A 27,626-nucleotide genomic window follows, 5' to 3' on the forward strand; every position below is an offset into this window, starting at 1 on the left:
TAGAGTGCCTCAGTGCTGTCCATCGTGCCTTCCGTCTCTTCTCTACCGTATGGACCGTGCAAGCGACTCATGACTGACATTCTTCCACGTCAACCACCGGACTTTTATAAGATTCCAGACTGTGATCCAATTTTCCTCATCCCGACCCTGTCCAACGGCCCAGCCCTAACCCCATCAGGCAAGTGGAGCATCAGATAAGATGGCACGATGAATCATCGTCTCCACAGCCACAAAGACTCCGAGTTCTCGGCCCTGCAGGGCGCACTCTCTTATAGCCAGCCCCTCACTAACCCAGTCCCTTGGCTGCAAGGCTTGTCTGTCATCAATCTGACTCAGAACCTTAAGGCTGACACCACGACATCTGACGCAATGGTTTTCCCCGGCAGAAGGAGTATTGGCTGCTACACCTGTCGCCAGCGCAAGGTCAAGGTACGCTCACCGCAAGTTTTTTCGCGGGGTAAGACTGACATCCTCAGTGCGATGCCAAACGGCCTGCATGCGACAGATGCACCAAGTTTGGCAGGACATGCCCGGGGTACCCTGACACATTCGCCTTCAAGGCATATGATGGCTCATCACAACGACTCGCTTCGACTTCGCGGTGGATTGACCAGCCTATAAGTACTGTCAGTTCGCCGGCTAGCCACGGGCGCGAAGGATCTCATTTTGCAGAGACCTCTGCGCCTGTATCTGTACCTGCACTGGTACCTGCATCTTCTGCGCCCGTGCCCGTGTCCTTGCCCGTGACCGGCCTCAGCCCGGATGTATACATCTCTCACCTCGACAGCATCTCATCGCCTGCTTCCCCCACCACCTTTGTATCCATGAACATCCCCCAGACCCTCCCCGCATCCGACCCCGATGACGTACCATTGTCCTTCTTCATGCACACGCATGTCTTGGTTGTCGACAAATCGCCCTGCGGCGGACACCTCGCCTTCCTCCCCGAGTTCTACAGAGAAAAGTCGTCCGAGCCTTGCTTACGGCATTCAATACTAAGCTTGGGTTACCTGGCGCTATCCAACCTCCATCGCTCAAAAGACCTCTGGATCAAAGCGAGGAAGCATTACAGTGCCGCTCTGGCTGCTCTCGCTGCCGCAATCGACACGAAGGAATCTGCTGTCAGAGACGAGGTCTTTGCAACTGCTCTGTTTCTTGGGATGTTTGCGGTATGTTTCCCGGTCTAATAACTGTAATCAGTTTGATGCTGATGGAATGACAGGACTTGAGTGGTGAGCGGAAGACACGATTGAACGACCACATCCCCGGCGTGTATGCTTTGATCCAAGCCAGAGGTTCCGCCTGTTTTACCGGGAGATACGGTCGCCGGCTACTTGCTTGGGCATTTAACCAGCTGGTGCGCCTTCTCTTTTCTCCTTGTTTTATATATATCTGACCGTCTGCAGCAAATCCAAGCCATCGCAAACAACGAACATAGTTATGCGCACCTGCCTGCTCTCTTCGAGGACCTTCAAAGACCAGACAGCGTTTGTCAAGCCATCAAGCTGGTCAGCTTGATCTCCGGCTTCTGTCAATCAACCAGGAGTTCCCAACGTTCTGTGGGCCAACCGTCACATACACCGTCCCAAGATCCGGAGTACGTCTTTGACGAAATCACCCACTGGGAAACCCGTCTTCCAGGTCATTGGAAGCGCCAACTCGAGTGCATGCGATACGACAACACAACGCGGAACCAAGAAGCATCAGGCCAGAACATATGGACTGCCTGCTTCATGGCGCTCATCAACTCGAGCATTCTGCTCTTTTACATTCAGTGCCTCGATTACTACCCAAACTTCTTCCTTGCCGACTATGACCACGAGTCTGAAGAGCTATACACTCCGCTGCTCTCCCACTACAACATACTCCGGCGCATCTACGAAACACTCAACCTCATCTGCTCGTCGGTGCGATGCACACTTGGCGGTCTGGACACCTTCGGCACGTTCCGGCCATATCCGAACCTCAACCAGGGCATCACATACAATCTCGTCTGGCCAATGTCGCTTGTTTCGCAGTGCCGATTCGCGACGCCGGAGCAAGCCCTGCTCTGCAGCGAGGCGCTGCACTATACACAGTCTGCGACGGGGCGGTCTTGATCGAGTCAATTTTCGCGGCACATACAGATACTTTTGTCGCTCAGAAATCCCGAAATGACCCCGCCAACCCCGAGTCCTGCGCAGCCTTATCCAAGGCGTAAGCGTAACCGCGCCATGCGGCACCGAATTTTAGCCGACTGGGAAGCCTGCCTGACGAAGTATAGCCAAGAAGTGACCGCGCGGCACCTAAGGAAAGGAGTCAGGTCAGGTCATCTTGGCAGATTGAAACCAAGGTTGCACTTCGGGCCAGACGCATGTTCTGAGAACGCACGAGTTTTGAATGAACAATCCGAGTCGTTGGGGCCCGGGGGAGAAAAATCAGGCGGGCATTCGGGCTTCGGCAGGGATGGCCCGATTCGGGGGCAGTTTGCGACCTGGACCCACTTTTGATGATCTTATCGCCGAGATTGGACCCACTTGCTGGTCAGAGGTGGGGCTTAGGGTTTGGCTGGTTCGTGGTTCTGGAACTCCTCGGGACAGCTCGTCGGGTCGTGGTCTGTAGGTAGATGTAGTTCATCAAGGATGAATTATGTAGAATATGCAGATGGGTTTATGTAGAGTAGTGCTGGGAAGGAGGCAGTGCTATTGGAAGAACTGTATTGTACAAGGAAGCGCTATCAACATCACTAAGCGTCAGACTATCCATATTCCATCTCAGTAGTTACATTCTAGGTACCTAAAGCATGAAGGCATGAAAGCAGAACGAAAAGCCCAAAACTAAACAAATCAAATCAACTACCACAACTCTCCCCTTCAGTCTCACTATTCAAACACAAATCTCACTCCCAAACATCCCCCCAATACCCCTCCCCCCTCCACCCATCCTCAAACCTCTCACATCGCGGGTGTTCAAACTCCTCCACTCCTCCGCTCGGCCAGATCGGCACAGCGCAGAACTCATCGCCCCTGCACCCGCGACACTCCTTCCAGGCTGTCCAGTCGAGATACGTCATTAGCTCGGTGATCGTGCTGTGCACGAGTCTGGTGTCGTGTTTGTTGTCTCCATCTTCGTCGCCGTCAAGTAGAGAGAGGGATGTGTGGAGCTCGACGAGCGTTGAGCAGATTGTGGTGCTTATACTGTAGATGGCTTTGTGGGCCAGGGGAGAATCTGCTGAGGGGGTGGAGAGGAATTGGGTTGCGCAGAGGGAGATTGTTTCACTGGGTCTGGAGGATGTGAAGGGGGATAGGATGGCGGCGATTTGGGAGGCGGCGTTGGGTTTGGACTTGGGCTCGTCGGGGTGTTGCCTGGTGTGGTGTTTTGATTTGGACTTGGACTTGTCCTTGGTCTTGCGGTCGTGCTTCTCCTTGGCCTTGATCTCGGCCTTGTCTTTGGCCTGGTGCTTAGCGTTTGAATCGTGGTGGTCCTCGTCCTTGCCCTCGTGCTTGTCCTTTCCGTGGTGCTTAGTCTCGGCCTTTGGCGCGTGCTCGTTCTTGTGCTCATGCTCATCCTGGGCTTCTGTCTTGTGATGCTTCTCCTTCTTATCCTTGCCCTTATCCTTGCCCTTATCCTTGCCCTTATCCTTGCCCTTATCCTTGCCCTTATCCTTGCCCTTATCCTTGCCCTTGTCCTTGCCGTCGTGCTTGCCGTCGTGCTTGTTCTTCGAGTCATCCTTGTCCACTTCCTCGCGGCCCTCCTTCGGCTCGTGCTTGCCCTTCAAGCCATGATGCTTGTCCTTCCCTGCGTACTTCTCCCCGAACTGACGGTGGCCTTTAGAATGATGCGCGACGAGACCCCGTAAGAAAGACCCGTACTTATCGACAATAAGATCCGCAACAGACTGCCAGTTGACACTAGCCTCGGTAGCCTCATGCTCAAGAACCAGACTCGTCAGGTTCTCGCGCATGTGCTCCAGCGCCTCTGAGGGGAGATGCTGCAACCGCAAACCCTTGCCAGCTTCAATCTCTGCAACGGCATTGGCATCATCGGGAAACAAGTCCAGCTCGTAGATGGGGTTGAAAGCCGTCACGAAGGAGTCGTAGTTGATCCTGACCCTGTCCCCGCCAATACCGTGGAACCGCGATGTGATGGCCCTCAGCAGGTCAGCGGGTTTGCCTCTAGGCTTTCCACTCCTCTCCCTGCCCTTGTCATCATTGTCTTTCGGTCCGTGGTCCTGATCGTGCTTCTCAACAGGCATAACCCGCACCGGGGTTAGATTGACCTCAGGATCGCAAAGGATGATCTCAAATCCAGCAGCCATACGGATAACACCGTCAATGCGGCCCTGCCATTCGTTCTTCGCGAGTTGGCAGACTGTTCTTGCGCGTTGGTCCTCGCCGCTCACTCCGCCGGAAATGGTATCGTTGAACATAATCCTGTCCTGGCTGTCAAGTGTCCCGATGCGCGATTTCCCAGCTGAGGTGCCGTCAATGTACACGAGTCGCAGATCTTTCGCTGTTGTGTAGGTATGCAGATATCCATTCACCTCAGATGTATCCTCATCATTATCCTCACCCTCGTCCGCTCTCATGGGTACCTGGTCTCCAGACTGATCTTGTATCCTGTCGTCGTGATGCCGCCGCGCCGGCCGTGCAAAAACCATCGCATGCTCCGGCTCAAACGCCATCCAGCCAATCTCATTCAGAAGCTCCGGCGAGGAATTCCCATGGTAGAGCTTTGTGTTTCCGGGAACGGAGGCCAGGAAGAAGGACATGCCGTTGTGGTGGAGGGAGGAGCCGAACTGCCGCATGCTGGCGTGGAGGGCGTTGAAGATGTGGTTTGCATTTTGGAGGGGTGCGGACGCAGTATTGGTTTCGGGGGTGGGATGGGTGTTGAGGGCGAGGGATCCTGTTAGGAGGAGGGGGAGGTAGAGGGTTGGTGGTTTCATTGTTGCGACTTGCTGACACCGAAGTCAGGGCGGGCGGACCTGGTCCAAGGTGTTGAGGTGGGCAGAAGGTGAGGTAAGGTAGGTAGGAGGTGAGCTCAAACTCAACACCCAGCATCCGGCTCCGGGCGGGTGGGTACTTGTAAGTCTCAAATCCAGACTGGCCGTTTTATCTCATCAGACTCGGCTATTTCGGTTGCTGCGAGTTGACTCCTCCAGTCAAATTGGGCTGGATGGGGGTGTGGGCGTTAAGGCCGAGGGGGGTGGAGCCGGTCTCGGAGTTAACCCTAACTTGCTTCACCTCTTACGTCGCCCTGTCCGAGCCACGAGGGAGATCTGCAGGCACCCGTGAATAACACTATACTGAAGATAAGGAATGATTCAGGAGCGAGGGAGAGAGGGAGAGGACAATGGCGTAAGTCTCGGAAGTAACAACGATGGAACAGTGGGTTACGTAGGCACGGCAGCGATCGACATCCCAATGCAGACGGAGTATGCGATGTCCACGCATATATAAACAGCTTGACATCACCCAATCCAACTTCTCCAAGACAACCTTGACCGAGATTGCATCAACACCATGGCAATCTTCCCCTCCAAGACCTCGCGCTCGCGAGTCGCCCTCGCCGCGCTGACCCTCTCAAGCGCCATCCTCCCCACGCACGCCCAACTCTACAACAAAATCATCGAAACCGAGTACGGCCCCGTGCAGGGCTTCAAATACTTCAACTCTTCCACCCTCGAGAGCAACTGGGGCGACGCCACAACCGGCGCCAACGTAACCGCCTTCCTCTCCATCCCCTTCGCCGCCGACACCGCGTACGAGAACCGCTGGAAGGCGCCGCAGCCCCGCGAGCCCTGGAACGAGACGCTCGTCGCCGATACCTGGGGGCCCGGGTGCCCGACCTCCTACGCCACAGATTACAGCGAGGACTGTCTCACCGTGAGCATCTGGAGTGGCGCAAATTCGGCCGACGAGAAACTCCCCGTTATGATCTATAACCAGGGGAGCGATGAGCCGTCCAACAGCGCGGTTTACTATGGTGGCGGAGTGGCGCGCAAGGGCGTTGTCGCTGTGACGTTTAACCGCCGCGACGATGTATTTGGGTTTCTCGCGCACCCGGAACTGAACGCTGAATCCGAAGCTGAGAACGGACACGCTTCATCCGGAAACTACGGCATCCTCGACTTCCTGGAACTCCTGCACTGGGTGCAGCGTAACATCGACAAGTTCGGAGGCGACCCTAACCGCGTCACGATCGTCGGCCAGTCATTCGGGTCCGCGCAGGTCTACCACGCCGTGAACAGCGGGCTATTCAAGGGACTCTTCCACGGCGCCATCGCCGAGAGCGGAGTGCGATACCCCTACGACACGCTCCTGGCCGGAATCGCAGACTCGTATGTCTCCATGCCCAAGGCCCTGCAGAACGGGCTGAACTACACAGCGTCCCACAACGCCTCCTCCATTTCCGACTTACGCAAGTTACCCCTCGAATCAATCATGGTTGGATCCGGCGACCGCGTCACAGACGCCGATATCTGGTGGGTGACCGCGCTGTCGTGCATGTACCCGCTGAAATTCAAGCCCGTGCTGGATGGGTATGTCCTGCCGGAGAAGTACATCGACACCCTGCGCAACGGGCCCGCCAATGACGTCCCTTTCATTACTGGAAACAACAAGGATGAGAGCGGGGCGGCGACAAGCACGAACTACACGGCGTCTGAATATCGCGAGTACGCGAGCCTGAAGTACGGGAATCTGTCGGCGGAGTACTTTGCGCTGTATCCCGGCACCAACACAACAGAGGCAAGCCGCGCCTGGAACGCCGCAGCCCGCGATACATCCCTCGTCTCCTCGTGGCTCTTTGCAAAGGACTGGGCCCAGTCTGCGTCTTCCCCCTTCTACACATACTACTGGGACCACGCCCCGCCGAGCCAGAGCCAGGGGGCATACCATGAGTCCGAGGTGTTCTACACCATGGACACTTTGTACGCAAACGCTGACGACCACGCCTGGACGGAGTATGACTACCACGTTGCGGAGATCATGTCAAGCTACTGGGTGAATTTTGTCAAGACCGGTGATCCGAATCTGGGGGGCACGTACCCGTGGGATAACCTGACGTACTGGGCGCCGGTTGGGGATGGGGAGAGCAAGACGGTTTTCCATGTGGGCGAGGGCTTCGGGGAGAAGAATCTTGCGCAGCCCAAGCAGGTGGAGCTTATTACGGAGTATTTTGCACAGCAGACGCCGTTCTAGGGGGTTGCTGCCAGGGAAGATTTTGGAGCGTATCGGTTGAATGGGGGTAAGGTTGACGGGAGAAGGAGAGGAGAGGCGAGGGTCTTGTATAGTAGAAGTCAGTTTACAGTAGAGAGTCTTCTTGCAGCTGGAGCAGATGTACGGTATAGAACAATGTATTGTTTCTAGTTTGTCCTTAGCTGTGTACTAAGTGTTGCAATGAGTCCAGTCAAGACAAACCCAGAGTGTCGCAGTAGTACACAGCCGTCATGGGTGTTTAGAATGTGTTCACACTTATGGAAAGTCTTTGCTTATTGCCCGCTGCTCAAGGAGCTTTTCCCCCGGATGGATGCCTAAGTTGCTGGAGCTTGTGAGTAGGCCTGCCCTGCAACTATCTCCTCAACGTCCCCGGCTAAGGGATATCCAAGAACAGAAAGACCTCACCGTAGCCTGCTACGAGAACGTACCTAAGTCCGGTCTGCCTATTGAACAGACGAGACTGGCCCAGGACGCCGCACAGGGCTTTCTTCTTCTAGCCTGTGTGCTTGTGCATGTGGTGCATGGCAACTTCGCGACCAAACCCACACCAGATGTGAGGCACCTGCTAACTGGCTAAGCCTTGAGTTACCATACAGACCGACCGGTGGGTTCTGTCAGCTCTCACCACCTGGCCATAAGCGAAGTCGAGGGTCTATGGTACCGTCGGTGAGCGAAGGGCGGGGACGCAACAGTCTCCCAGAGCAAGGGTTCCTTACCTAGTCTCCCGAATATAGAACCGGATAACTCTCTTCCTAGGTATAATCGAGGGTACGAGTAGTAAGATGCCTTGACGGCGTCCAATGGCGGCTGCTCCTGCGTATACCGTCCATCACTCCGAAACATGGTGTATGGTAGGCTCGGTGGATTGAAGTAAACTTACTCCGATTAATACTCCGAGCACGACGCCGACCAGTGCCCAACTGAGATGCAATTATAAATGCGCCCGTACCCTCCTAGCATGATCAGGATCGCCTTGGCTGCGTTCAAGCAGGTTTGCCGTGCATCCGTTTGTTGGGAACTACCCAACCAGCGTTTATACCCTACCTCCCTTGATGGTCGTCTCCCAGGGCTCGACTCGCCATTACGCAATTCCTATTCCACCTGCATCCTATTCCTGCACCCTACAGTCATCTCGCCGAACGGCAGCCATCCAGGCCAAATCCAGTTCACGCCCGCTGCAGGGGTAGAGCTTGAGCACTAGATGCTTGGAACCTGCCTAAACCCGCCCATACCCATATGCACGCCTACCATATGCACCAGAAGCCCAGGAAAGACAACGCACAGACGACAGGACCTTTTCCAGCCCAAGACCAGGCTCCGCAACGACTTGATGCGCGCTCCTGTTCGAGGTCGCGAGTAACTTTTACCCTACTTCACAGGCCATGAACCTTAATCCTGAGCATGACCAGCTGCAGCTACAACAGTTAGACCCCTACAACATACCTACGGTAAGGTAGAGCTGATACCGCACATGTTCGAGTCGCTGCTGACTTGCCGGCAAACCTTAACCTTCGCTTGGAACCTTGACGCATTTCCCTGCCCAGTGAACGGGAAGAAGTTGACAGTGAATCCCGGGCGGATTTGGACTCACCACTTGCTTCCTGGCCTACTGTACTGTGCCTGTACCGCATGTCCCAGCACGATAGAGGGAATCCAGTCACCAGGTACAGACAACGTACGTTACCATAGCTGATGCATATTGTTACAGATGAGAAGGAAGGGATGAACTGAGCCCACACACAGCATTCCATAATCAACAGAACGGACGAGCCGGGAATAGTGAAGGTAACCGGATACCGAAGGTAAAAGCAAACATGGGCATGTGCCCCATGCGGAGTATTTGGATTGAGAGACTTAGAATCAGCTCACACATCCTGAACGGTACAGCGAGGGAGTTTCGAAGTATGAGATTGGTATGGGTGTTGCTCACAGAAAGATAAGATAGACCGTTCATCCGGAGCTGGAGGTTCTCGCGATACCAATGAGCGTTTATTTGCAAGTGCTATATACTATATGTAGCGTATGTCCAGTCCGAGCCACCGAGGTGGCCGGTTTCAAGCAAAGTATATACTCAAATAGAAAGTCAAGAAATCAATCAAGCAAGCAGTCATCACAGCGCGCATCTCCCCTTTTCCACCATCTAGCAATCAACTCTATCTTCCAGAGCCCACGTAATCATGAACCCTCCAGCCAGTGCAGTCGGGTCCAGTCGAGTCCGGAGCGAAGCACTGACCAAGCTTAGACGTAGCTGACAGTCACCGAGTCAGACGAGACCGAAACATCAGTAAGAACACTGCTTCCCTGCTGGATATCGATAAGGGTAGCACCAGAAGGCCCAACAGTGCGTCCGTTCTGGGTAGCCTCAGCGCTGGTGAAAGTGACAGTGCCAAAGTCCGCAAAGGGGACGAGCTCGCCGTTGCTCTCAAAGTCCTCAACAATCCACTCGGCGTTGTACTCGCAGAGGTCACCGTCCACACCACCAGTAAAGGTATGCGTGACGGAGTCACCGTTCGACAGGTTCTCGACGGTCGCAGTGCCAGCAGTAAGGGTCGTCGCCTCAACCGTAACGCGGATCTTGTCGCCGGCGCTGATGGAAATGCCGGAGAAGTCGTACGCGTAGTCGGGATACCACTCGTACCAGGCGTCAAAGCTAACAGAGGAGCCCTGGATGCAGAAGTCCACGCCGGTCTGCAGGATCGCGGTTCCGCAGGTGTCGCCGTCGATGCCGACCCAGGCAGAGGCGCAGTACTGCGAGTAGCGGTTTGCGCCGGTGGGGAGAGAAGGCGTGGGGACCGTGAATTCACCGGTCACCGCGGTGTAGCCGGTGCCAATGAGGACGGCGCCCGCCCAATTGGAGCTGTACTCGACTTGGGTCTCGTTGGTGATGGTGAGGATCTCGGTGCTGTCAACCTTGTAGGGCGGGTGCGAGGCGCGGTTGGAGGGGCCGCGGGCGCGCAGGGCACGGGCTTCACGACGAGCCTCAGTGAGGGGGGCAGCGAGGGCCGAAGTGGCCATGAGAATGAAAGAAACGGCGGCGGTGGTGAACTTCATCTTGGCAGATGGATAATTGCTTGCTTGGTGGTTTGGACTGTAGAGGAAGGATGAGGAGCTGCTTGCTTGATGCTGTACAAGGTGGGAGTCGAGCCCGTATTTATAGACAGACGAGACACATCGCTGGCAATATCCTGACTATTTCGCTCTGGCGTGTTCGACTGTTGATATCGCAGCATGGCGAATACGCGTATGTCCTCATGCTGCATGTCTTGGAGCGATGCTACCCTCATCTACCCCGCGACCAGTGGGAGGCAAGAAAAAGCAATTCGGCACGGGAGAGCAGCAGGATTAATCTACTAGACAAACGTTAGCACAGGAACCATGCAACATCCTCATATGACCCCTGAAGCACGAAAGATAACGAGAACTGGCGGTATTGGGATTGGCTGCGGCCGTCTTGGTGCCTGTGCCCTAACTTCCAAATCTTGGAAGTTGCAGAGTACATCGGAAAGGTAACTTGCGAATTCCAGCGATGCACGTGTCCGCGGGTCATACTGCCAGGGCAATAATAAGAGGAGTGATATGCTTTATGGCGTTTTCTTGCAGGATACTCCCGCGAAGAAGCGAAACTTCACAGAGCAGCGGGAGACAGTCGAAAGAGGGGAAGAAGGAACGACCGGGATGGCGTCGAACGATAACGAATGGACAAGCTTCAGCAAGCTTCAGTCAAGCCTCTTAGCGAATGATAAGCAGTCTGGGCACTTTGGGTGAAGACACTAAGTCAAGCCATGTAACCCTGCAGATGAGTTGGAGTCGCTCTTATCGCCGGCCTATCCCTGCCACATCCTTGTTGCTATTCATCGCGTTATCCTCGGACTCAGAACATAACGGCTTCTTCTATGACGATCAGTGGCTTAATGTCACCTGAGGCAGAGAATTCTTAGTAATTCAAGGCCTCCAACTACCGAAGTCATAAGCCGAACAGGTTTGGATGTATTAAACCTCCAAACAGTAAACAAATTTGGCTATAGATGTTGTTTACAGTACCTCTGCTTTTACCTATAAAAACTCCAAAGCATTCTTAAAACTAAAAGAATTTATCACGCTCTTTACCTTTAATATAATCCCTAGTATTTAATTAGTATTCCTAGCTAGTATGGTTTAAAGGCATTATAGTTATAAGCCTAAATTCTAACTTAACAGCTAGCTTATATTAAATTCTTACCTCTTTTAGACCTTGTGAAGCTATTCCTAACCCCTAACATACACGCCCTTTTATTATATAAAGGCCTTCCAGAACGGAGTAACTCCTGTAACTAGAAGTTAAATATTAATTAAATTATAATATTATATATAATATAAATATTATTATAAGCTTTACCAGCACTGCCTTAAGCATGATAGTTATCCTAAAGTTTAGGGATAACTAGCAGGCCTGGTATAGTTATATTTCTTACTTTATAAAAGTTATAGGTATATAAAATTATTTAAATCCTAAAGCTAAAGCTAATAAATAGCTTAAAGTCCCTAAATATCTAGATCTTCCTGCGGAGGATGTAACAAAAAATAACTTTAAGATATATAACAGGCGCTGGAATCATGCCAAGTTTATTAATTTTAAAATTTAGGATATAAATAAAGCAATTTAAAGGTTAATTATTTTTTTAATTTAATAATTTATTAAAAATAAGCTTACCGCGGAGGTTCTTGCTAAATTAAAATAGTAATTTAAATTAATAATACTTAAATGTAAATTAAAGGCATCCAACAAGTACATCACAGTATTAATAACTTTAATTAAGCAAGGGAAGATCTTGTAATAGCTTTAAAATTATAAGAATACTTATTAAGAAATATTATATCTTAAGTAACCTAAATCTAGTAACCATACCACTAATATCTTATTTCTAAAAGTAATTAGCAGATACTCTCTAAGCTACACTAAGCAAAATATAGATTAACTAAATTAGGAAGGTATAGATATAATAAATTACTTAAAACTTATTTTTAAATATTATTAATATCTCTTAATAACCAATAGCTTTGTTAAATTTATTATAGGCTATATGGCCTTTGCTATGCTTGGTGGAGAATCTAATAAACCCCCTAATATAAAGTTATCCGTAGAGAAAGTTGCCTGCCCGTGTGGCTGCAAACGCGGAGTAAAATACTACTTTTATTTTATATATTCTTACAGGCCTGACTGGTATAAATTTAATAATTTTGCAAAGAAAAAGGTTAGTAAAGCGCTTAAAAAAACTAATAAATATAAAAGAAAGCTTTAAGAGATTAAGGTAAATAATAACAAGGTAATAAAAAAAAGAAGAAAAGGAATATAAAGCCTTAAAGGCCTTTATTAATTACTAAAGCAGCTATTAAAAAAGAAAAATATTATATATAATTTATAGTATATTATATTAGTGCACTTATTTCTAATACTTATAATATATAATCCCTGGCGCTTTTTAAAGCCTTTATATTTAATACAGGCGCTTTTATTTATGTTTATAATAATATTAAATACTTTACCACGCTTAACCTTTAACAAGGAGGTAATATCCACACAGGTAATTTAAATTATATTATTAAAGGCTTTAAATCCATAATACTTTATCCTAAGTCCTTAAAAAGAAGATTAATAATATTAACTCTAGGAAATATTATATACAAGCCTGGTTTTTATATAAATATCTTATTAGCAAGATAACTTAAGAAATTAGGATACTACTAGGACTTTAACTTATTAATCTTAAAAAATAATAAAGTAATATTTTACCTTAAAAATTATTTATCTGGCCTTTAAATAATTAACTCTGGAGAATACACAGAATCTTAAGAAAAGGTTTACATGTTAAGCTATTTAGGGCGCAAAGCATCTGCTTAAGAACTTAAAATTACAGGGGATCTTAATATCTTTTATTAATGCCTAGGGCATATAGGTAATAAGGCACTTTAATACCTTTTAATAATAACTTAGGGAGTTAAAATAATAAATACTTAAATACCTTAATACTATAAGATATATTAAATTAGCTAGGCATCTTAACAGACCTCTTAATAGCCCTATAAGCTAGTTAAAGCTAAATTTAACTATATATATTTAGATCTAATCTTTATAAAAGAAGGAATAAATAAAGATAAGTAAATAACTTATTTTTATAATAAATTTAGCAAGTTTTATTAAATTTACACTTACTAGCTAAAATCCTCCTGCCATAAAGCTGTTAAGCAGTTTACTAAACTTATTTAGACATAGTTTGGCTATACGCTAAAAGTTTTCTTTAGTAATAATAAGCCTAGCTTTGGGAAAGAGATTCCTAAATTTACTGGCTTTAAAGGGATACTGCAGAATAAATTAGCTTTATATACCCTATCTTAAAATAGCATGGCTAAATAATCGGGAGGAATACTTATTTAAAGGGCTTGAATAATCACACTGCATGCAAAGTTTTTATTATTAATATGGCCATGGATCTTTAAAGCTGCAGCTCACATAAGTAATTAAATTTTAGTAAAGAAGCTTAACTAAAAAACTTCATGGGAAAAACTTACCAGTAAGCCGCCTTATATCTCTAACATTTAAATGCTGGGGTGTTACGCGTGGGCGCGAAGAAGTTAGGATAGTGGCCTTTATAAACTAGAGCCAAGGGCCTTTCTTAATTATCTTATTAGCTATAAGGCCTTAAATATCTGGTAAATCTGGTTCCCTAAAAATCAGCATGTTAAAGCATGCAGAGATATAGTTTTTAATAAAATAAGAATATATAAAATTAAAAATTTATTTTTATAAATTAATATTATAATTAACATGCCTAAACCTCTAACCAAGGTTCTTGACATTCCTTATTATAACTATAATTGCATGGTTAAAGATACCAACTTAAATTTAGATTTTATAAAATTATATAATAAAAAAGAAGGGAATAAACCTACTCCGGGTGTAAATAAACCACAGGTTATTAAAATTAAAAAAAACAAAGTTATTTATAAAAAATATTAAGAAAGGGATAAGATTACTCCTAATATTCTGGCCATGGGGCTTAGGCGCTTTAATTAATTAAATAGCTTACTGCCTTTACTAACACCTAAGGTAACTCCAAGACCTTAATATTATAAAAGTTTTATATAAACTTTAACACCTGGAGCATTTCCTAAAGAGCCACTATAGCCTTAATAATAAATTTTATAACCCAAGGCTCCCAGGAAGCCACCACCAGACCCGGCCGGTAAGTAATTATTATAAGAAGCAGAGCAAGCATGCCTTGCTAAATCTTAATACTCTGCGCGCTTAGGGGGTGGAAATAGCTCCCAGTAACTTATATAACTCCCTAATTTAACTTGTAAATAGTAACCCAAGTGTTAGAATATAAAGTATTATAATATAAATAATTATAAAGCATATATAATTAAAGTAATTACCCCTATACTAGAATTGCTTAACTGCATCTAGTATGCGTTTACTACGCTTTACTAAAACCCAGCAAGGAAACATCTTTACCAAGATAATCTACCGCCTCCCCCCAAGCACTGGAAGAATATTAAAGAATGTTTACTATATATAAAATTTTATAAAGCCACAGACCTTAAATTATTAACCCTTGTAAAGATAAAGGCATGGGAAGTAATAAAGGAATAAAAGGCTGGGATTAACAAGGTAATCCCTTTACTATAGGTGCTTACCTATAAATTTAATGTAGACAGCTACTTTCTTAAAGCAAAGGCTTAAATTTACATACATAAAGACCTTAAACTAGTTTTTAATAAAAAAAACCAAGCTACTATAGCTTCCGCGCGCGCCTTTTAAATCCTTGCTGCTCTTATCACAGCCTTTAACCTTAATATTAATTAAAAAAACACAGTTAATATATTCCTAAATACAGAACTCTAGAGTCCAGTGTTTTTATACTTACTAAATAAATATAAATAAAAAAAAAGCTCTTAAAGGCTTGCAAGGCCCTTTATAGCCTTAGGAAGTCTCCATGCCTTTAGCAGCTTAATTTAGCTATAACTTTTTATAAACACGGCTTTAATATAATCCCTAAAAAAGAATGTCTCTTTATTAGCAAATTTATAATATTACTAGTGTATATAAATAATATTATTATTACTAATTCCCCTACCAAGCAGGCACGAGCTGCAGCTGTAGTATTTAAGAAAAAACTAGCTATTAAATATAAATTATAATACCTTGGAGAAGCGCAATAGTTCCTTAAAGTTAAAATTATTTAGGATAAATAATAATAAAAGGTTTGGCTATATTAAGACTCTTATATTAAAGCTATTATAAGTTACTTTTATATAAATATAATTATTTAACCTCCTGGAACCCCTTTGCTCTTCGCTAGTAAGCTTTATTTAAACATAAATAAAGTAATACTAGAATAAATTTATAAAATATACTTAAAAATAGGATTTATTAGCTATATAAGTACTCTTACTTACCTAAATATCTTATATATAGTTAGCCGTCTCTTAAAACACCTTATTAATCCAGCAGATTATTATTAACATGTAGTAAATTACCTTATTACCTATCTTTATAATACCTGTTTTCTTGCCATTAAGTACTCCGGTTTGCATGCTTTAAATATTAATAAAATTCTTATTAAGATTTATAAGACCTATTTAAATATAGCCTTTGTGGATTATTTAAATTATTCCTCCAGCGCCGGATATATCTGCAAGCTTTATAACAGGCTAATTAAATAAAAAGTAATAAAGTAATACTACTTATCTTTATCTTGCTTCTCTGGAGCTTTCCCTGATGCTCCTTTAGTAACTTAAATCTGTGTTATTTATTATTATTCTTTCTTTATTATTAACTAAGTATTATTAACTAGCACTTTTTTAGTTGTCTAGTTAATATCTAGGTTTTATTAGGTAAGCCATGTTATCCTAATAACTGCATTATAAAATCCTTAAGGTATAATTGGCATAACTTTAAATATAATATTCTTAATATATTTCCCACTCTTTATTAGCGTGTTATTAGTTATAAACTCGGGTTCTTAATAAATTATCTTTTTTTTTAAATTTAAAGATTCTTTGGTATCCCCCTGTAAGCTTGATTGCTAATTAATATATATTAATAAATTCTTTACTAATAAACTGCTTAGAGCACCCTAAGTCTAGTAAGATTCTTACATGCTTTTTAATTAATTATGCTATAATAATGATTAATGCGTTATTTTTAATTACAAAGAGCGTGACCTCTTTCTAATGCTAATAGTAATATTATCTTTACGCTTCGGCCTATCTTGTTGGTTGGAACTGGTCTGTTGTTTTATGGTGGAATATGCAATTTAAAACATTGTAATCATGGTAGTAAAGTTTGGCATGATTCGGGTGTCCTGCTTTTGTTTCCGCATAATCACAGTTGTCCTTACCTAAGGGGTAATTGTAGTTTGGTTATGTGATAATTTTTGGTATTTATAGTTTCTTATAATATAATCCGTTAACCTTTTAGTATTATAAATATTTATTATTATAATATTTTATCTAGTTAATATCTTAATATGCCTTCTTGCTTAACTTAGGATAGTGTCTGCAAGAGTAATTTTTTATATAACCTAAGATTTTATTACATAGGCTTATTCCTTATTTATTTAATACTTACTTATATTCTTCCGGGAAATTAATATTAACTTGCCCATAAACAGGGTATTCTAAGAATATCTAATTTCTATATTTATTATATTTTAATATATAATCCTCCCATGTGTGGGTAGATTCTTCCTAGTAAACTGCCCGTGCTGGTTCGCAGTTGCAAGGTTTATCTGCTTTAGTGTTACTACTAAACAGGGTTTATGTCTATGTTTCTTAAGTCTTATAGTGATTTATAACTGTTTTATTGCTAATTAAAATTATTAAAGGTATATAAAACTCTTTCTCTAAATCTAAAAGGATCTTATTACTTATTTATAAGTAATCTTCTTTTTACTTTTTAAGAGGCTTATCCTTAGGTAATTCATATTTACTTAATATTATACTTAGTCTCCCTTTAAGACTCGTGCAGTGTCCTGCTTATTTTTTAACTTATTATCAGTAATAATATTAACTTTTTGTTTTTCTTTAATTTTAAGTTCTCGCGTGTTAATATTAATGCTTTTAAGCATTCCTTTATTAATTTTCTTAAGGTCTTTTATATTTTACTGGACCTTTTTTTTATACTTGGCTAATCTATTTAGTTAATTTATCTATAAATCATACTAATTCCTTTTATTATTTTGTAACATTCTTAAGGATATTTTCTTCCGTGATGTCCAGGAAATCGGGTTTAGTTATTGCATAGGCAGTGTATAGTTGCAAATTATGGGTGGCTGGCTCATGATTTTGGCGCTTCGCTCGACAATATTTCTTAATATATCTAATTTTTCTATATTTAAAGCATTTTCCTTAAATTATTTTCTTTCCTTGCCATCCTTCTGTTCTTTAGTGGTAATGGCAGTATTTATTTCCATGTCTTTATCCTTATCTTGTTATAGGTTTTGCTTGTTTCTTCCTACCTAATGCACGTGGTTGCATTACTTGTTAAACCATTGCTTATTTTGGCGCATTTTAATCCGAGATACTGTTTTAATAAGTTTATTAAGAGTATTAGGTTAATTATTAATTAAAGCTAACTAGTCCTTTATCCTGCTCCTAAGTTCTTTATAGTATTTTACTATAAGAGCTAATTTATTCCAGGTTAAGTTTAAAGCTATCTGGTGAAATTTTATAGTATATTTACTAATAGTTAATTTACCTTGTGTAAGGCCCATGACATTGTACATAGCCCTTTTACAAGAACTTAAGAGATATCCGCGGAGGATTTTCCGCGAATAAGCTAAGTTAGCACCCGTGCTAATTTAGTGTACACAGAGGATACTTATCCTCTGCAAGAAGAGAGTTTTAATTCTTAGTATTAATCTTATAATAAAGCTAGTTTTTAAAAAAAGGCTTATAAACCCTTGTATTCTTATTCTTTTAGGTATATTATACCCTTTTATATTATTTATAAACCCTTTTTAAGGCCAAGAACCTTATAATTTTAACGCTTATTAATATATTTAGTTTATAAGGGGTAATTTATACCTATACCATAAACCTGGTTAACCTTGCAGTAACTAAAAATAATCTTTTATAAGACTATCCAGGGAGCACCTATTTACCCCTTATAAAAAGATTTAATTATGGTTATTCACAAAGGCTTAACAAAATCTAACTTTAAAATTATAATATCTTTATATAAGGGGGAGCTACCCCTTTTATAGCCACTTAAAAAACTATCTCTGGAAGAACTTTGCAAGTAATTAAGGTTATAAAAAAACTAAAATAAGTAAAGCTAATTTAATAGCTTTATAAAGAATATATTATAAATAAGGCCACTTGCAGGCATGTATAAAAAGGGTTAAACTTTTTTTATACCTTTTAAAAAAAGAATTCTTGTCTTATAATTACCTAGTAAAAAGGATTAGTATAGCTTTAAAAGCTATATAAATTATTATTTATTTATAAAAAAAGTTTAGGCCTTTAAAAAGACTAATAGTTTCTTATAAAAAAAGGTCTTAAACTTTATAGTACTTTATCTTAATTTAATACTATAAGGTTTATAAAGCGTGGAGTCTAAAATATTAAAAAACTTAATATGGACAGACCTCCGCAAGTTTTTCCTTAAATAGTTAGGAGATCCCGCGAATAGGTTATATATAGTATAAAGTAAGGCTTTATATATAAAACTGGCTAAGAATAAATTAGACTATATATACCTGTAATATTAAAGGGAATAGTGATTAAAGCTAGGAAAATAAAAAAAATTAAATTAATATTATCCTTTTATAAATCTTTTTTAAATCATACTTACCTGCAAGAAAGTAAAAGGTCCATGAACAGCCGTACTTCCTAAAAACACTTGCAGAATTAGTATCCCTTATTACCAAGCTCTAACCAAGCCTTCCTTCCACGTCACAAGATCTAACCAGTACTAATCCAAAACCTGTAAAAATAAATTTTAAATTAAATAACTTTTTACAGGGCAAGAACAAGGGATCTTTATAAAAGATAGGTAATTATAAGGTTAAGAGGCCTGCTTTTATAAAAAAAAAGTAGGAGCCTTAGTATTACTACTATAAGAAGATTAGGTATATTAAACTAGATTATTCATATCTTAAGAAGGAGGTAAAAAATAAAAAATAATATAAGGACCTTATAATAATAGCTATAGTTATTAGTAAATAATCTTAGCTAAAGATAAATTAGGTTTTTATAAGGTAAATATTCTTACCTGCAAAGATTACCTTACCTAGCAAGGCAGCCATGGATTATAAGGTGCTTATAAATTATAAAAATAAAGTAAATATAGTTCCTTTTCTTTTTATAAAGCAGGCAGGATGGAAAATCTTGCTATACTAGATATTCACGCGTGCCATTAACAAAGGGCGAGTGCGGAATAAGAGTATTATAAAGGTAGATATAAACCTCCAGGACTTACACAGGAACTAGAAGAAGTTTAAGGTGCTTATAGTAATTTTCCTAGACATAAAATAATTAATACTAAAAATGCCATGGTTAAAGATTTATAACCCGCGGACTATCTAGGCTTTAAAAAAATTAACCTTTATAAAGCAAGACTATTAGGTTAAAGGGGTATTTATAAAAAGTTTATAAAAAAGGTTTACAAGGACTAGTTATAACCCTTTTAAATTAGTATAATAAAGATTAAATAAATTATATTAGGTAATAAGCTGCCAGATTAGTGCAGGGATCTTATAATTATCTTTTTAAAAAAAAATCCTAATAACTTCTACCCTATTATAAAGGGATTAATCTTAAGATTAAGATTAAGAAAGGCAAGGAGCTTGTCAGATAAAGCCTGCCGATCCGTCTTAAACCAGTGGGATTTAAGGATATTCTGTGCGCAAGAAAGAAGATATAAGTCTTAAGGTTAAAGAGCTTATACAGAAGACTAAATAAAAACTAAAAGGTAGGGTAGCTTAAGTTCTAAAGAATAATAAATAGTAACTAAAACTATCTAATACTGTAAAGATAGTCCTTTAAATACATAATATTTAATAAATTAATTATATTGTTCTGCTTTGACGAGTATGTCCGGTTAAATTTATTATATTACTTTGCTTTAATTAATATAACAGCCAAGAAGTTATTATATTAATACTGCCGTATTACTATAATTAGTGCGGGTAATTAATGGTTCTGGTTCCTAACGTGACAGCCCGTCACATTGTATCAGTAAGGCAGATCTATTGGCTAATAGCAGTCCGCGCTGGCCGCGTTCCCTGACAGAGCTATTATTTAGGCCCTTGTATTATTATTCTTTACAGGAGACTATAGCTATTTATAAATATATATAAACTATACTTATAAAAAAATAAATTTATTTATCTAAATTTTTAACTAGGGCACTGCTGTTATATACACCTAAGAAGAATAGCAGAGTTTATATATATATAGACTTTCGCGGGCTAAATGCCATATTTATAAAAAATTATTATTCACTTCCTTTTATTAATAAGATAATTATAAATTAAGTAGTATAAGAATTTATACATAATTAAATCTTTAAAATGCCTATAATTAGATTTAAATTATAAAGGGGGATAAGTAAAAGACAGCCTTTTATATAAAGTATAGGTTATTTAAGTACTTAATAATACTATTTAGGCTTATAAACGCCCCTGTAATATTTTAAGGGTTTATAAACTAGGTCTTTTAAGATTTACTAGATATTATAGTAGTTATATATATTAATAATATTATTATATTCTTGCAAGACATAAATAGTCACAAAAAGCATATTTATAAGGTGCTTAACAGGCTCCGCGGGGCATGGCTATACTATAAGTAAAGTAAATATAGCTTTACTATACAAAGAATTAACTTCTTAAGGTATATTATCACACCTAACAGAGTTAAGATAAAGGAATTATAAATAGTTATAATTTAAAAGTAGCCCATGCTAAAGATATAATATAATACTCTTATATTTTTTAGGTTTATTAATTAGTACCGCAGGTTTATCCATGCCTATATAGTAATAATAATAGTCCTTATAAATCTTCTTAAAAAGCCTAAGAATAGTCCTGTAAAAATAGCCAAGGATAAGGGGTTAGTAATAACCCTGGTAGCCTGTAAGGCAGTAAACTTCCTTAAAAAGAAGTTTAGGGAGATAATAAGATTAAATTATTTTATAAAGAAGTTACTCACGCGGGTAAAAATAAATACCTTAGGAGGTAATCTCTGCGGAGTATTAACTTAGTTATATTTAAATAAAATATAAAAGCCTGTGGCTTTTTTCTTATAAAAACTTACTATATTAAAGTATAACTATATAATAAGAAAGTAAGAGCTCCTGGCTATTATAAAGTCCTTTTATAAGTAAAGGCACTATCTTTAAGGTACGTTATAAAAGGTTAAGGTGGTTATAAACCACGGGGCACTAGCTATATTCTAGTTACTAATAAAGATATTCTTATAAATATAAATTTATTAACCTTAGTTTCTAGCTGGATTCTAGTTTTAAATTACTTATTATACAAGGAAATTAAACCCTGCGGATAGACCTTTATAAAGGATTAACTATATATAAGATAGTTAATATAAAAAAGACTAAATAGATTATATAAAGTAAGTAAAATAAAAGCTACTTTAGTAATTAGGTGTTATAAACACGCAAGATGCCTAAAAGGATATATCCTTAAGTATAACTATAAAAAGTATTATGGTACATGCTTTATAAAAAGACCTAAAAAGGGACTTATTTATAACTTATATAAATAGGTTAGGTCCCTGGCAGCTTGGGTAAGTATAGCTTATAGTTATAACTATTAATAATAATTTTTTATTAAAAATAAAGGTTCCTTACAAGGAGGTAAAAAGGATTTAAAAAAAAGGGGCTATTTAAGCTAGATTCCTTGTAAAGAATCTTAAAAAGTTTACCAGCTTTTTTAAAATAGGACCCCTTGGCAAGGAAGGTCCTGGGTATAATTTATAAATATAAATTACAGGGGAGGAACCCTAAGGTGTATAAAAGTACTTTATGGCCATAAAAATAATAGCATGTGCGGCAGGGCCTTTTATATAACTAGGAAAGGTTATATATTCTAGATTATTACTAGTTATAAATAGGAATTCTTATAAAGTTATATAATAACTTATTTACAGGGTACTTTGCAAAAAAAAAGGACCTTAAAGCTGGTTAAGTAAAGGTTCTTTTAACTAAAAATATATAACTTTATTAGGAAGTACTACAAGTCGTGTGATATTTACTAGGGTTTAAGGGTAATTTATAGTAAGTAATAAGGCTTACTTTAGCCTTTACCAGTACCCGCGGAGCCCTGGGAGTAAATTAGCATGGATTTTATTATAAACCTGCCTGCGAGTATTTAAATAAAAGATCTTAATAGCTCGCGGGAGGTGTATAATACTATTTTAGTAGTAGTAAATTAAATAAGCAAGATAGCTTACTTTATCCCTATAAAAAAATTGATTAAGGGCCTTGAACTAGCTTACCTGGTAATCTATAAGGTATTCTAGTTACATGGCGTGCCTGCAAACATTATGACAGACCGTGGGAGTGTCTTTGCAAAGGGGTTTTGGTTGGACTTTATATACTATATCTTAATAAAGCACTTAATAAGTACTGCATATTATTTATAAATAAATGGCTAAATAAAATGCTTAAATAATATTTTAAAATAGTTCTTGCAAGGATATATTAACTTTTTATAAAATAATTAGATTAATTATCTGCCTCTTACAGAGTTTATGTATAATAACTCGCGGCAGGTATTTATTCAGGATATACTATTTTATATTGTATATAAAATAAATCCCAGGGTTATTATACTAGACTTAGAACTAGGGGATAAGGTGTCTTATAAAGTGTTTAACTAGACAAGACACCTCCAGGAGATTTATAAGAAGGCCAGGAAGGGTATTAAAGCTGCTTAGGCCTTATAAATAAAGTATTATAATATAAAAAGGGTCGCGAGAACCTTTTAGGTTAGTAACTATGTTTAGATTAGTAATATAAATTAGTCGCGGATAAGGCTAAACTAGAAGTTAGATCAGCTCTAGTCTAGTTTATAAAGAGTAATAAAGTAAATAAGATAAAATACCTATTACATGATGCTACTAGCTGGTCTTTATATGCATAATATATTTATGTGTCCATGCTCCGCGAACATGAGAAGATAAAGGGAGTAAATACTTATAAGTGTTATAAAACTAGGTTCGCGAATAAGAATAAAAAAAAGTATTATATAAAGAATATTCTAGGTCCAAGTGTTAAAAATCCTAAATAGCTTTAAGCAAAGTAATTAAAATATAAGAAGGTTATAAAAAAGCTAGTTAAAAACTTAAAGTACTTATAGGTGTATAGAAAGTATATAATAAAAAAAGAAAACCTTATTTAAAATAAAAAAGATAAAAAAAGGTAAAAATATTTTTTATAAACCTAACTAATAGCATCCTCCCCTTCTAAACTAACACCTAACCATCCTCCATAAAAATTACCATCGTACGCGTATGCCTTATGGGCACAGAGAATGGAGCCTATTATCCCTACGGGAGAAGGCTCTGCGGGCGAATTAACCGGCGACCATCCACCAGAACTCAAGCCCGCAGTGCCTGACCAGACTACCCAGTCTCACGCAAAGAACAAGGAGTCGAGCGGTGGTGGCAGGAGGCATGTTTAACAGCTTAAAGATCTATACACGAGTTAGCAATTACCTGCTTGCAAGGGCTATAAGAGTAAAGTAAGAGAGTATAGTACTAAAGTATATTATTTAAAAGCACTCATAAAATCTTACTTGCTAAAGCTAACAAGTGGCTAAGAGCTAGGAGAACCTTATGCAGTGATTTTAAAATAAGAAACATGTAATAAAAGGTAAGAAAGAGATATAAGGGTAGAGATGCTAAAGCATGTTACTTATAGGCGCCTGGAAGACCTTACAAGCCATGACTATAAAAGGGCTAAGAACTAAAAGGGCCTTTTAAAAATAACCTAGAGATAACATGGGATAAATAGTAATAAAGAATCCGCAAAGAAATAGCCATACTTATAGAATTCTTAAAGTATGTTATTAAAAAGAAAGAAAAGAAAAAGAAGGAAGAGAATAAGAGGGTATCCTAGTATTAAAAATTAATATAAAAGGAATAACCCGGAATAACATTTCTCCCGCAGGCAATAATAAGTATAGCTAGCAGGTGTTATTATAAGAGTTATAGCCTTTTAACCTTCTTACTAAACTTTCTAAATAATACATAAAGCAGAAGGGGGGCTAGAAGTACAGGACACCTAGCAGGATCTTTATAAGATTTATAATATTAAAATAGCCTTTATCCTGCGGAGACCATGCTCGCGGAAGTATTATATTTAAAATACAAGGGAATATATAAAGATAGGTGGATATACTAAGGCACCTGTAATAATAATATATATTTATAATCTGCAAGAAATCTTAATATATAAGGGAATAAATAATCTTACAGGGCAAGGCCTAATTTTTTAGGAAAGGGCGCCTATAAGAACTTAATATAATTAAAAAGAGCTCTTAAGGCCGTGTATAAAGGGTTACAAGGGCGGTAGTATATTAGGAAGTATATTTTTTTTATCACGCAGTAAGAATTTTTTTTTCTTTTATAAAGGGTTTTTTTAGGCTGCCGCGGAGGTTTTTTAAGGGTGCTTTAGGATATTTAAGCTAGTTATAAAAACTGCAAGGATATAGGCCTTAAGGGACCAAGGCCGTGGAAGGGGGGGGGGTAGTTATAAGGCCCATGATATTATACATAGCTTTTTTACAAGAACTTAAGAGATATCCATGAAGGATCTTTTATAAATAGGCTAAGTTAGTACCTGTGCTAACTTAGTGTATATAAAGAATACCTATTCTTTATAAGGGGAGAGTTTTAATTCTTAGCATTAATCTTATAATAAAGCTAGTTTCTGGAAAAAGGCTTATAAACCCTTATATTTTTATCCTTTTAGGTGTATTATACCCTTTCACATTCTTTGCAAACCCCTTCTAAGGCCAAGGACCTTATACCTTGGTACAGGGCTTTAATCCTGCCTTAAGCAGTTTATTTAAGGTTTAGGTTGTTAAATACTTTAAAGATTTATGTTTTAAACTCTTTATAGTCTCCAAAGATTTTCTTAATCATTAGTTTCTGTTTTCTTGGCTTGTTTATTTAGTAGTCTCGCATATACAGCTTAAACTAATTAAATACAGGTCCTTTAGAATATATTCCTGTAAATATAACTTTATCATGCTTATTAGTGTTCCTGAGGTTATTAATACATAAGTATATATTTATTAAGGTTAAATAACTTTGCAAGAAAGATCTCTTATCTTTAAATAATTTTATTTTATTAGCCTTAATTCCTTTAAAACCTTTTAATCCACTAAGCTTATTTATTAATATAATAATTACTCCCTTTATATGCTTTAATTCTTTAGTTAGGGTAGGTCTGGCTATAATAGCCTGCGCCTTTTAAGGAGTCTAGGTTCCTATAATAATAATAGATTATCTTTGAATCTCTTGTGCTAAGGGTTTATTATTATTAGATAAAGCCTGCTAATCTGTCTTAAACCAGTGGGATTTAAGGATATTTTATGTGTAAGAGTAAAAGGTATAAGTCTTAAGGTTAAAAAGCTTATATAAAAGACTAAATAAAAACTAAAAGGTAGGGTAGCTTAGTTTCTAAAAATAATAAATAGTAGCTAAAACTATTTAATACTGTAAAAATAGTTTTTTAAATACATGGTTTTTATTAAATTATCTATTTAATATTTCAGACTAGCAATATAATATTTTAAATTAATAATCTAATAATATTATATTACTAATATAACCATAGTCCTTTCCTAGACTAGCATCATATCTTTAATATAATTAAAGCAAATTATCCTGTGACTCTAGTTCCTAACATAACAACCAGTCACACTGTATCGTCGTAACAAATCTATTGGCTGACATCAGTCCGCGCTGGCCGCGTTCCCTAACAATCCTGCTGATGGCCATGTACATCAAGGTTGAAATACGTGGCATGAGTGATTTAATACTGGTTTGGTACCACTCTGTTAAGGATTTATGGGCGTATCTAAATACACGGGAGGTCAAGAGCTTGTACTAAAGACTTATTTATTATTATATAGTAGTGGTAGTTACTATTAACAAGGGCCTAAGTAAATTAGATTTTATTTACCCTTATATTAACTATAAATAATAATATCTTATATTTTAATAGCTTTTTAACACCTTTTTACTCCTGCTTATGACTTAAAACAGGAGTTACTCTTTTCCTAAATTATTCTTTGTGGTTATATCTTTATCCAAGGTAGTGGTAACTAATTTATTATTACTTATGGGCCTTGTCTTCTTTATCTTAGTAATGCGCTCGCGTCTTTTCTTGCCTGTTATAATACACGTGCGACTTAGTAGCTTTACTAGTAAGAGTATATACTTTGTAATAAAGTGTCCTAGTCTCTTATATTATAAGCAGGTTTTTTTAGCCTGTTATTTATTAAGTTTATCCTGGCTAACCCATTTCGCTTGCTTGTGTTATTTATTCATAAATTATTAGGGTTTTATACGCGGTTTAATATAGTTTATAAAGATAATAAGGGTTTAATCTATCTTATTAAACCTAGAGTATTAGCGGCGTGTTTACTTTACCTTGTTAATATTAAGAGTGTCTATATCCATGCTAATCTTGTGGAGCTAAGAGATCAGGTCTAAAAAGGTGGCAGGAATACCATAATTTATAAAAAAGCTTAATATTATCTTATTAATCGCGCCTAGCAGAATCTACCTTTTAGCTTTATTATGCTATTTTAGGGTATCTGTGTCCGCGAACTCCTTCTCTAGCCAGGGAAGGAATTTTAAAAAGCTTATGTTTTCTAGCTGTTAAATCTAGTATAGCTATCTTACTACACATGCCTTAATATTTAGGTCTTTATAAATACTTTTAAGGTACTAAAGTAGTTCTTATGGTTTATTAATATTTTATTATAATTTTATAAATATCCCTAAATTCTTCCAGGCAAGCTTTTTTAGCCTAAAGAATATATATATAAATTAATCCTGTGGTATATTAATAGCTTCTTTATTCACACTAAGCTTATTTTTTATTATAACATGCCATATTAGCTAGGTACTTATGTTTCCACTAAATAATACTAGGTTTAGTAAATATGCCTTTAGGTGGTAAATATTCTTTACTTATTAAGATTTTAGTATTAATTTTATTTTTATTTAATTTAGAGTTTCCGGTCCTTTATTTATTATTAATAATAATAAGGCGTGCTGCTCTAGCATTACTTTAAGATATTATATTTATTTTTTTTAATAATATTATATAATATATATTACTTCTACTTTTTATTTTGCATAGCTTAGGTCTATACCATTTATTATAATAGCATCTATGCCTAC

At 39.2% G+C, this 27,626-nt stretch overlaps 4 protein-coding genes across 4 annotated transcripts; 2 read left to right on the plus strand and 2 right to left on the minus strand.

Annotated features, from left to right (window-relative positions):
• Positions 1–369: 369 nt before the first annotated feature.
• On the plus strand, positions 370–2,099 carry BDW74DRAFT_169832 (Zn(II)2Cys6 transcription factor domain-containing protein; the record flags this gene model as incomplete). Its single annotated transcript, XM_073727059.1, has 4 exons — positions 370–429; positions 477–1,169; positions 1,223–1,357; positions 1,407–2,099. 4 exons carry the CDS (start codon positions 370–372, stop codon positions 2,097–2,099), a joined length of 1,581 nt encoding a protein of 526 aa, XP_073580581.1.
• Positions 2,100–2,878: 779 nt separating this feature from the next.
• Positions 2,879–4,924, minus strand: BDW74DRAFT_169833 (uncharacterized protein; the record flags this gene model as incomplete). Its single annotated transcript, XM_073727060.1, has 2 exons — positions 2,879–3,344; positions 3,786–4,924. 2 exons carry the CDS (start codon positions 4,922–4,924, stop codon positions 2,879–2,881), a joined length of 1,605 nt encoding a protein of 534 aa, XP_073580582.1.
• Positions 4,925–5,501: 577 nt separating this feature from the next.
• BDW74DRAFT_181295 (carboxylesterase/lipase family protein) lies at positions 5,502–7,181 on the plus strand (the record flags this gene model as incomplete). The annotated part of the gene is made up of 1 exon (XM_073729994.1): positions 5,502–7,181. One exon carries the CDS (start codon positions 5,502–5,504, stop codon positions 7,179–7,181), a length of 1,680 nt encoding a protein of 559 aa, XP_073580583.1.
• A 2,256-nt stretch (positions 7,182–9,437) lies between these two features.
• BDW74DRAFT_181296 (A4/G1 family peptidase) lies at positions 9,438–10,250 on the minus strand (the record flags this gene model as incomplete). The annotated part of the gene is made up of 1 exon (XM_073729995.1): positions 9,438–10,250. The coding sequence occupies one exon, from the start codon at positions 10,248–10,250 to the stop codon at positions 9,438–9,440; it is 813 nt and encodes a 270-aa protein (XP_073580584.1).
• Between the last annotated feature and the right edge of the window lie 17,376 nt (positions 10,251–27,626).

This window comes from Aspergillus multicolor, assembly GCF_047715735.1.
Source record: "Aspergillus multicolor strain CBS 133.54 unplaced genomic scaffold BDW74scaffold_27, whole genome shotgun sequence".
Taxonomy (NCBI): Eukaryota; Fungi; Ascomycota; class Eurotiomycetes; order Eurotiales; family Aspergillaceae; genus Aspergillus; species Aspergillus multicolor.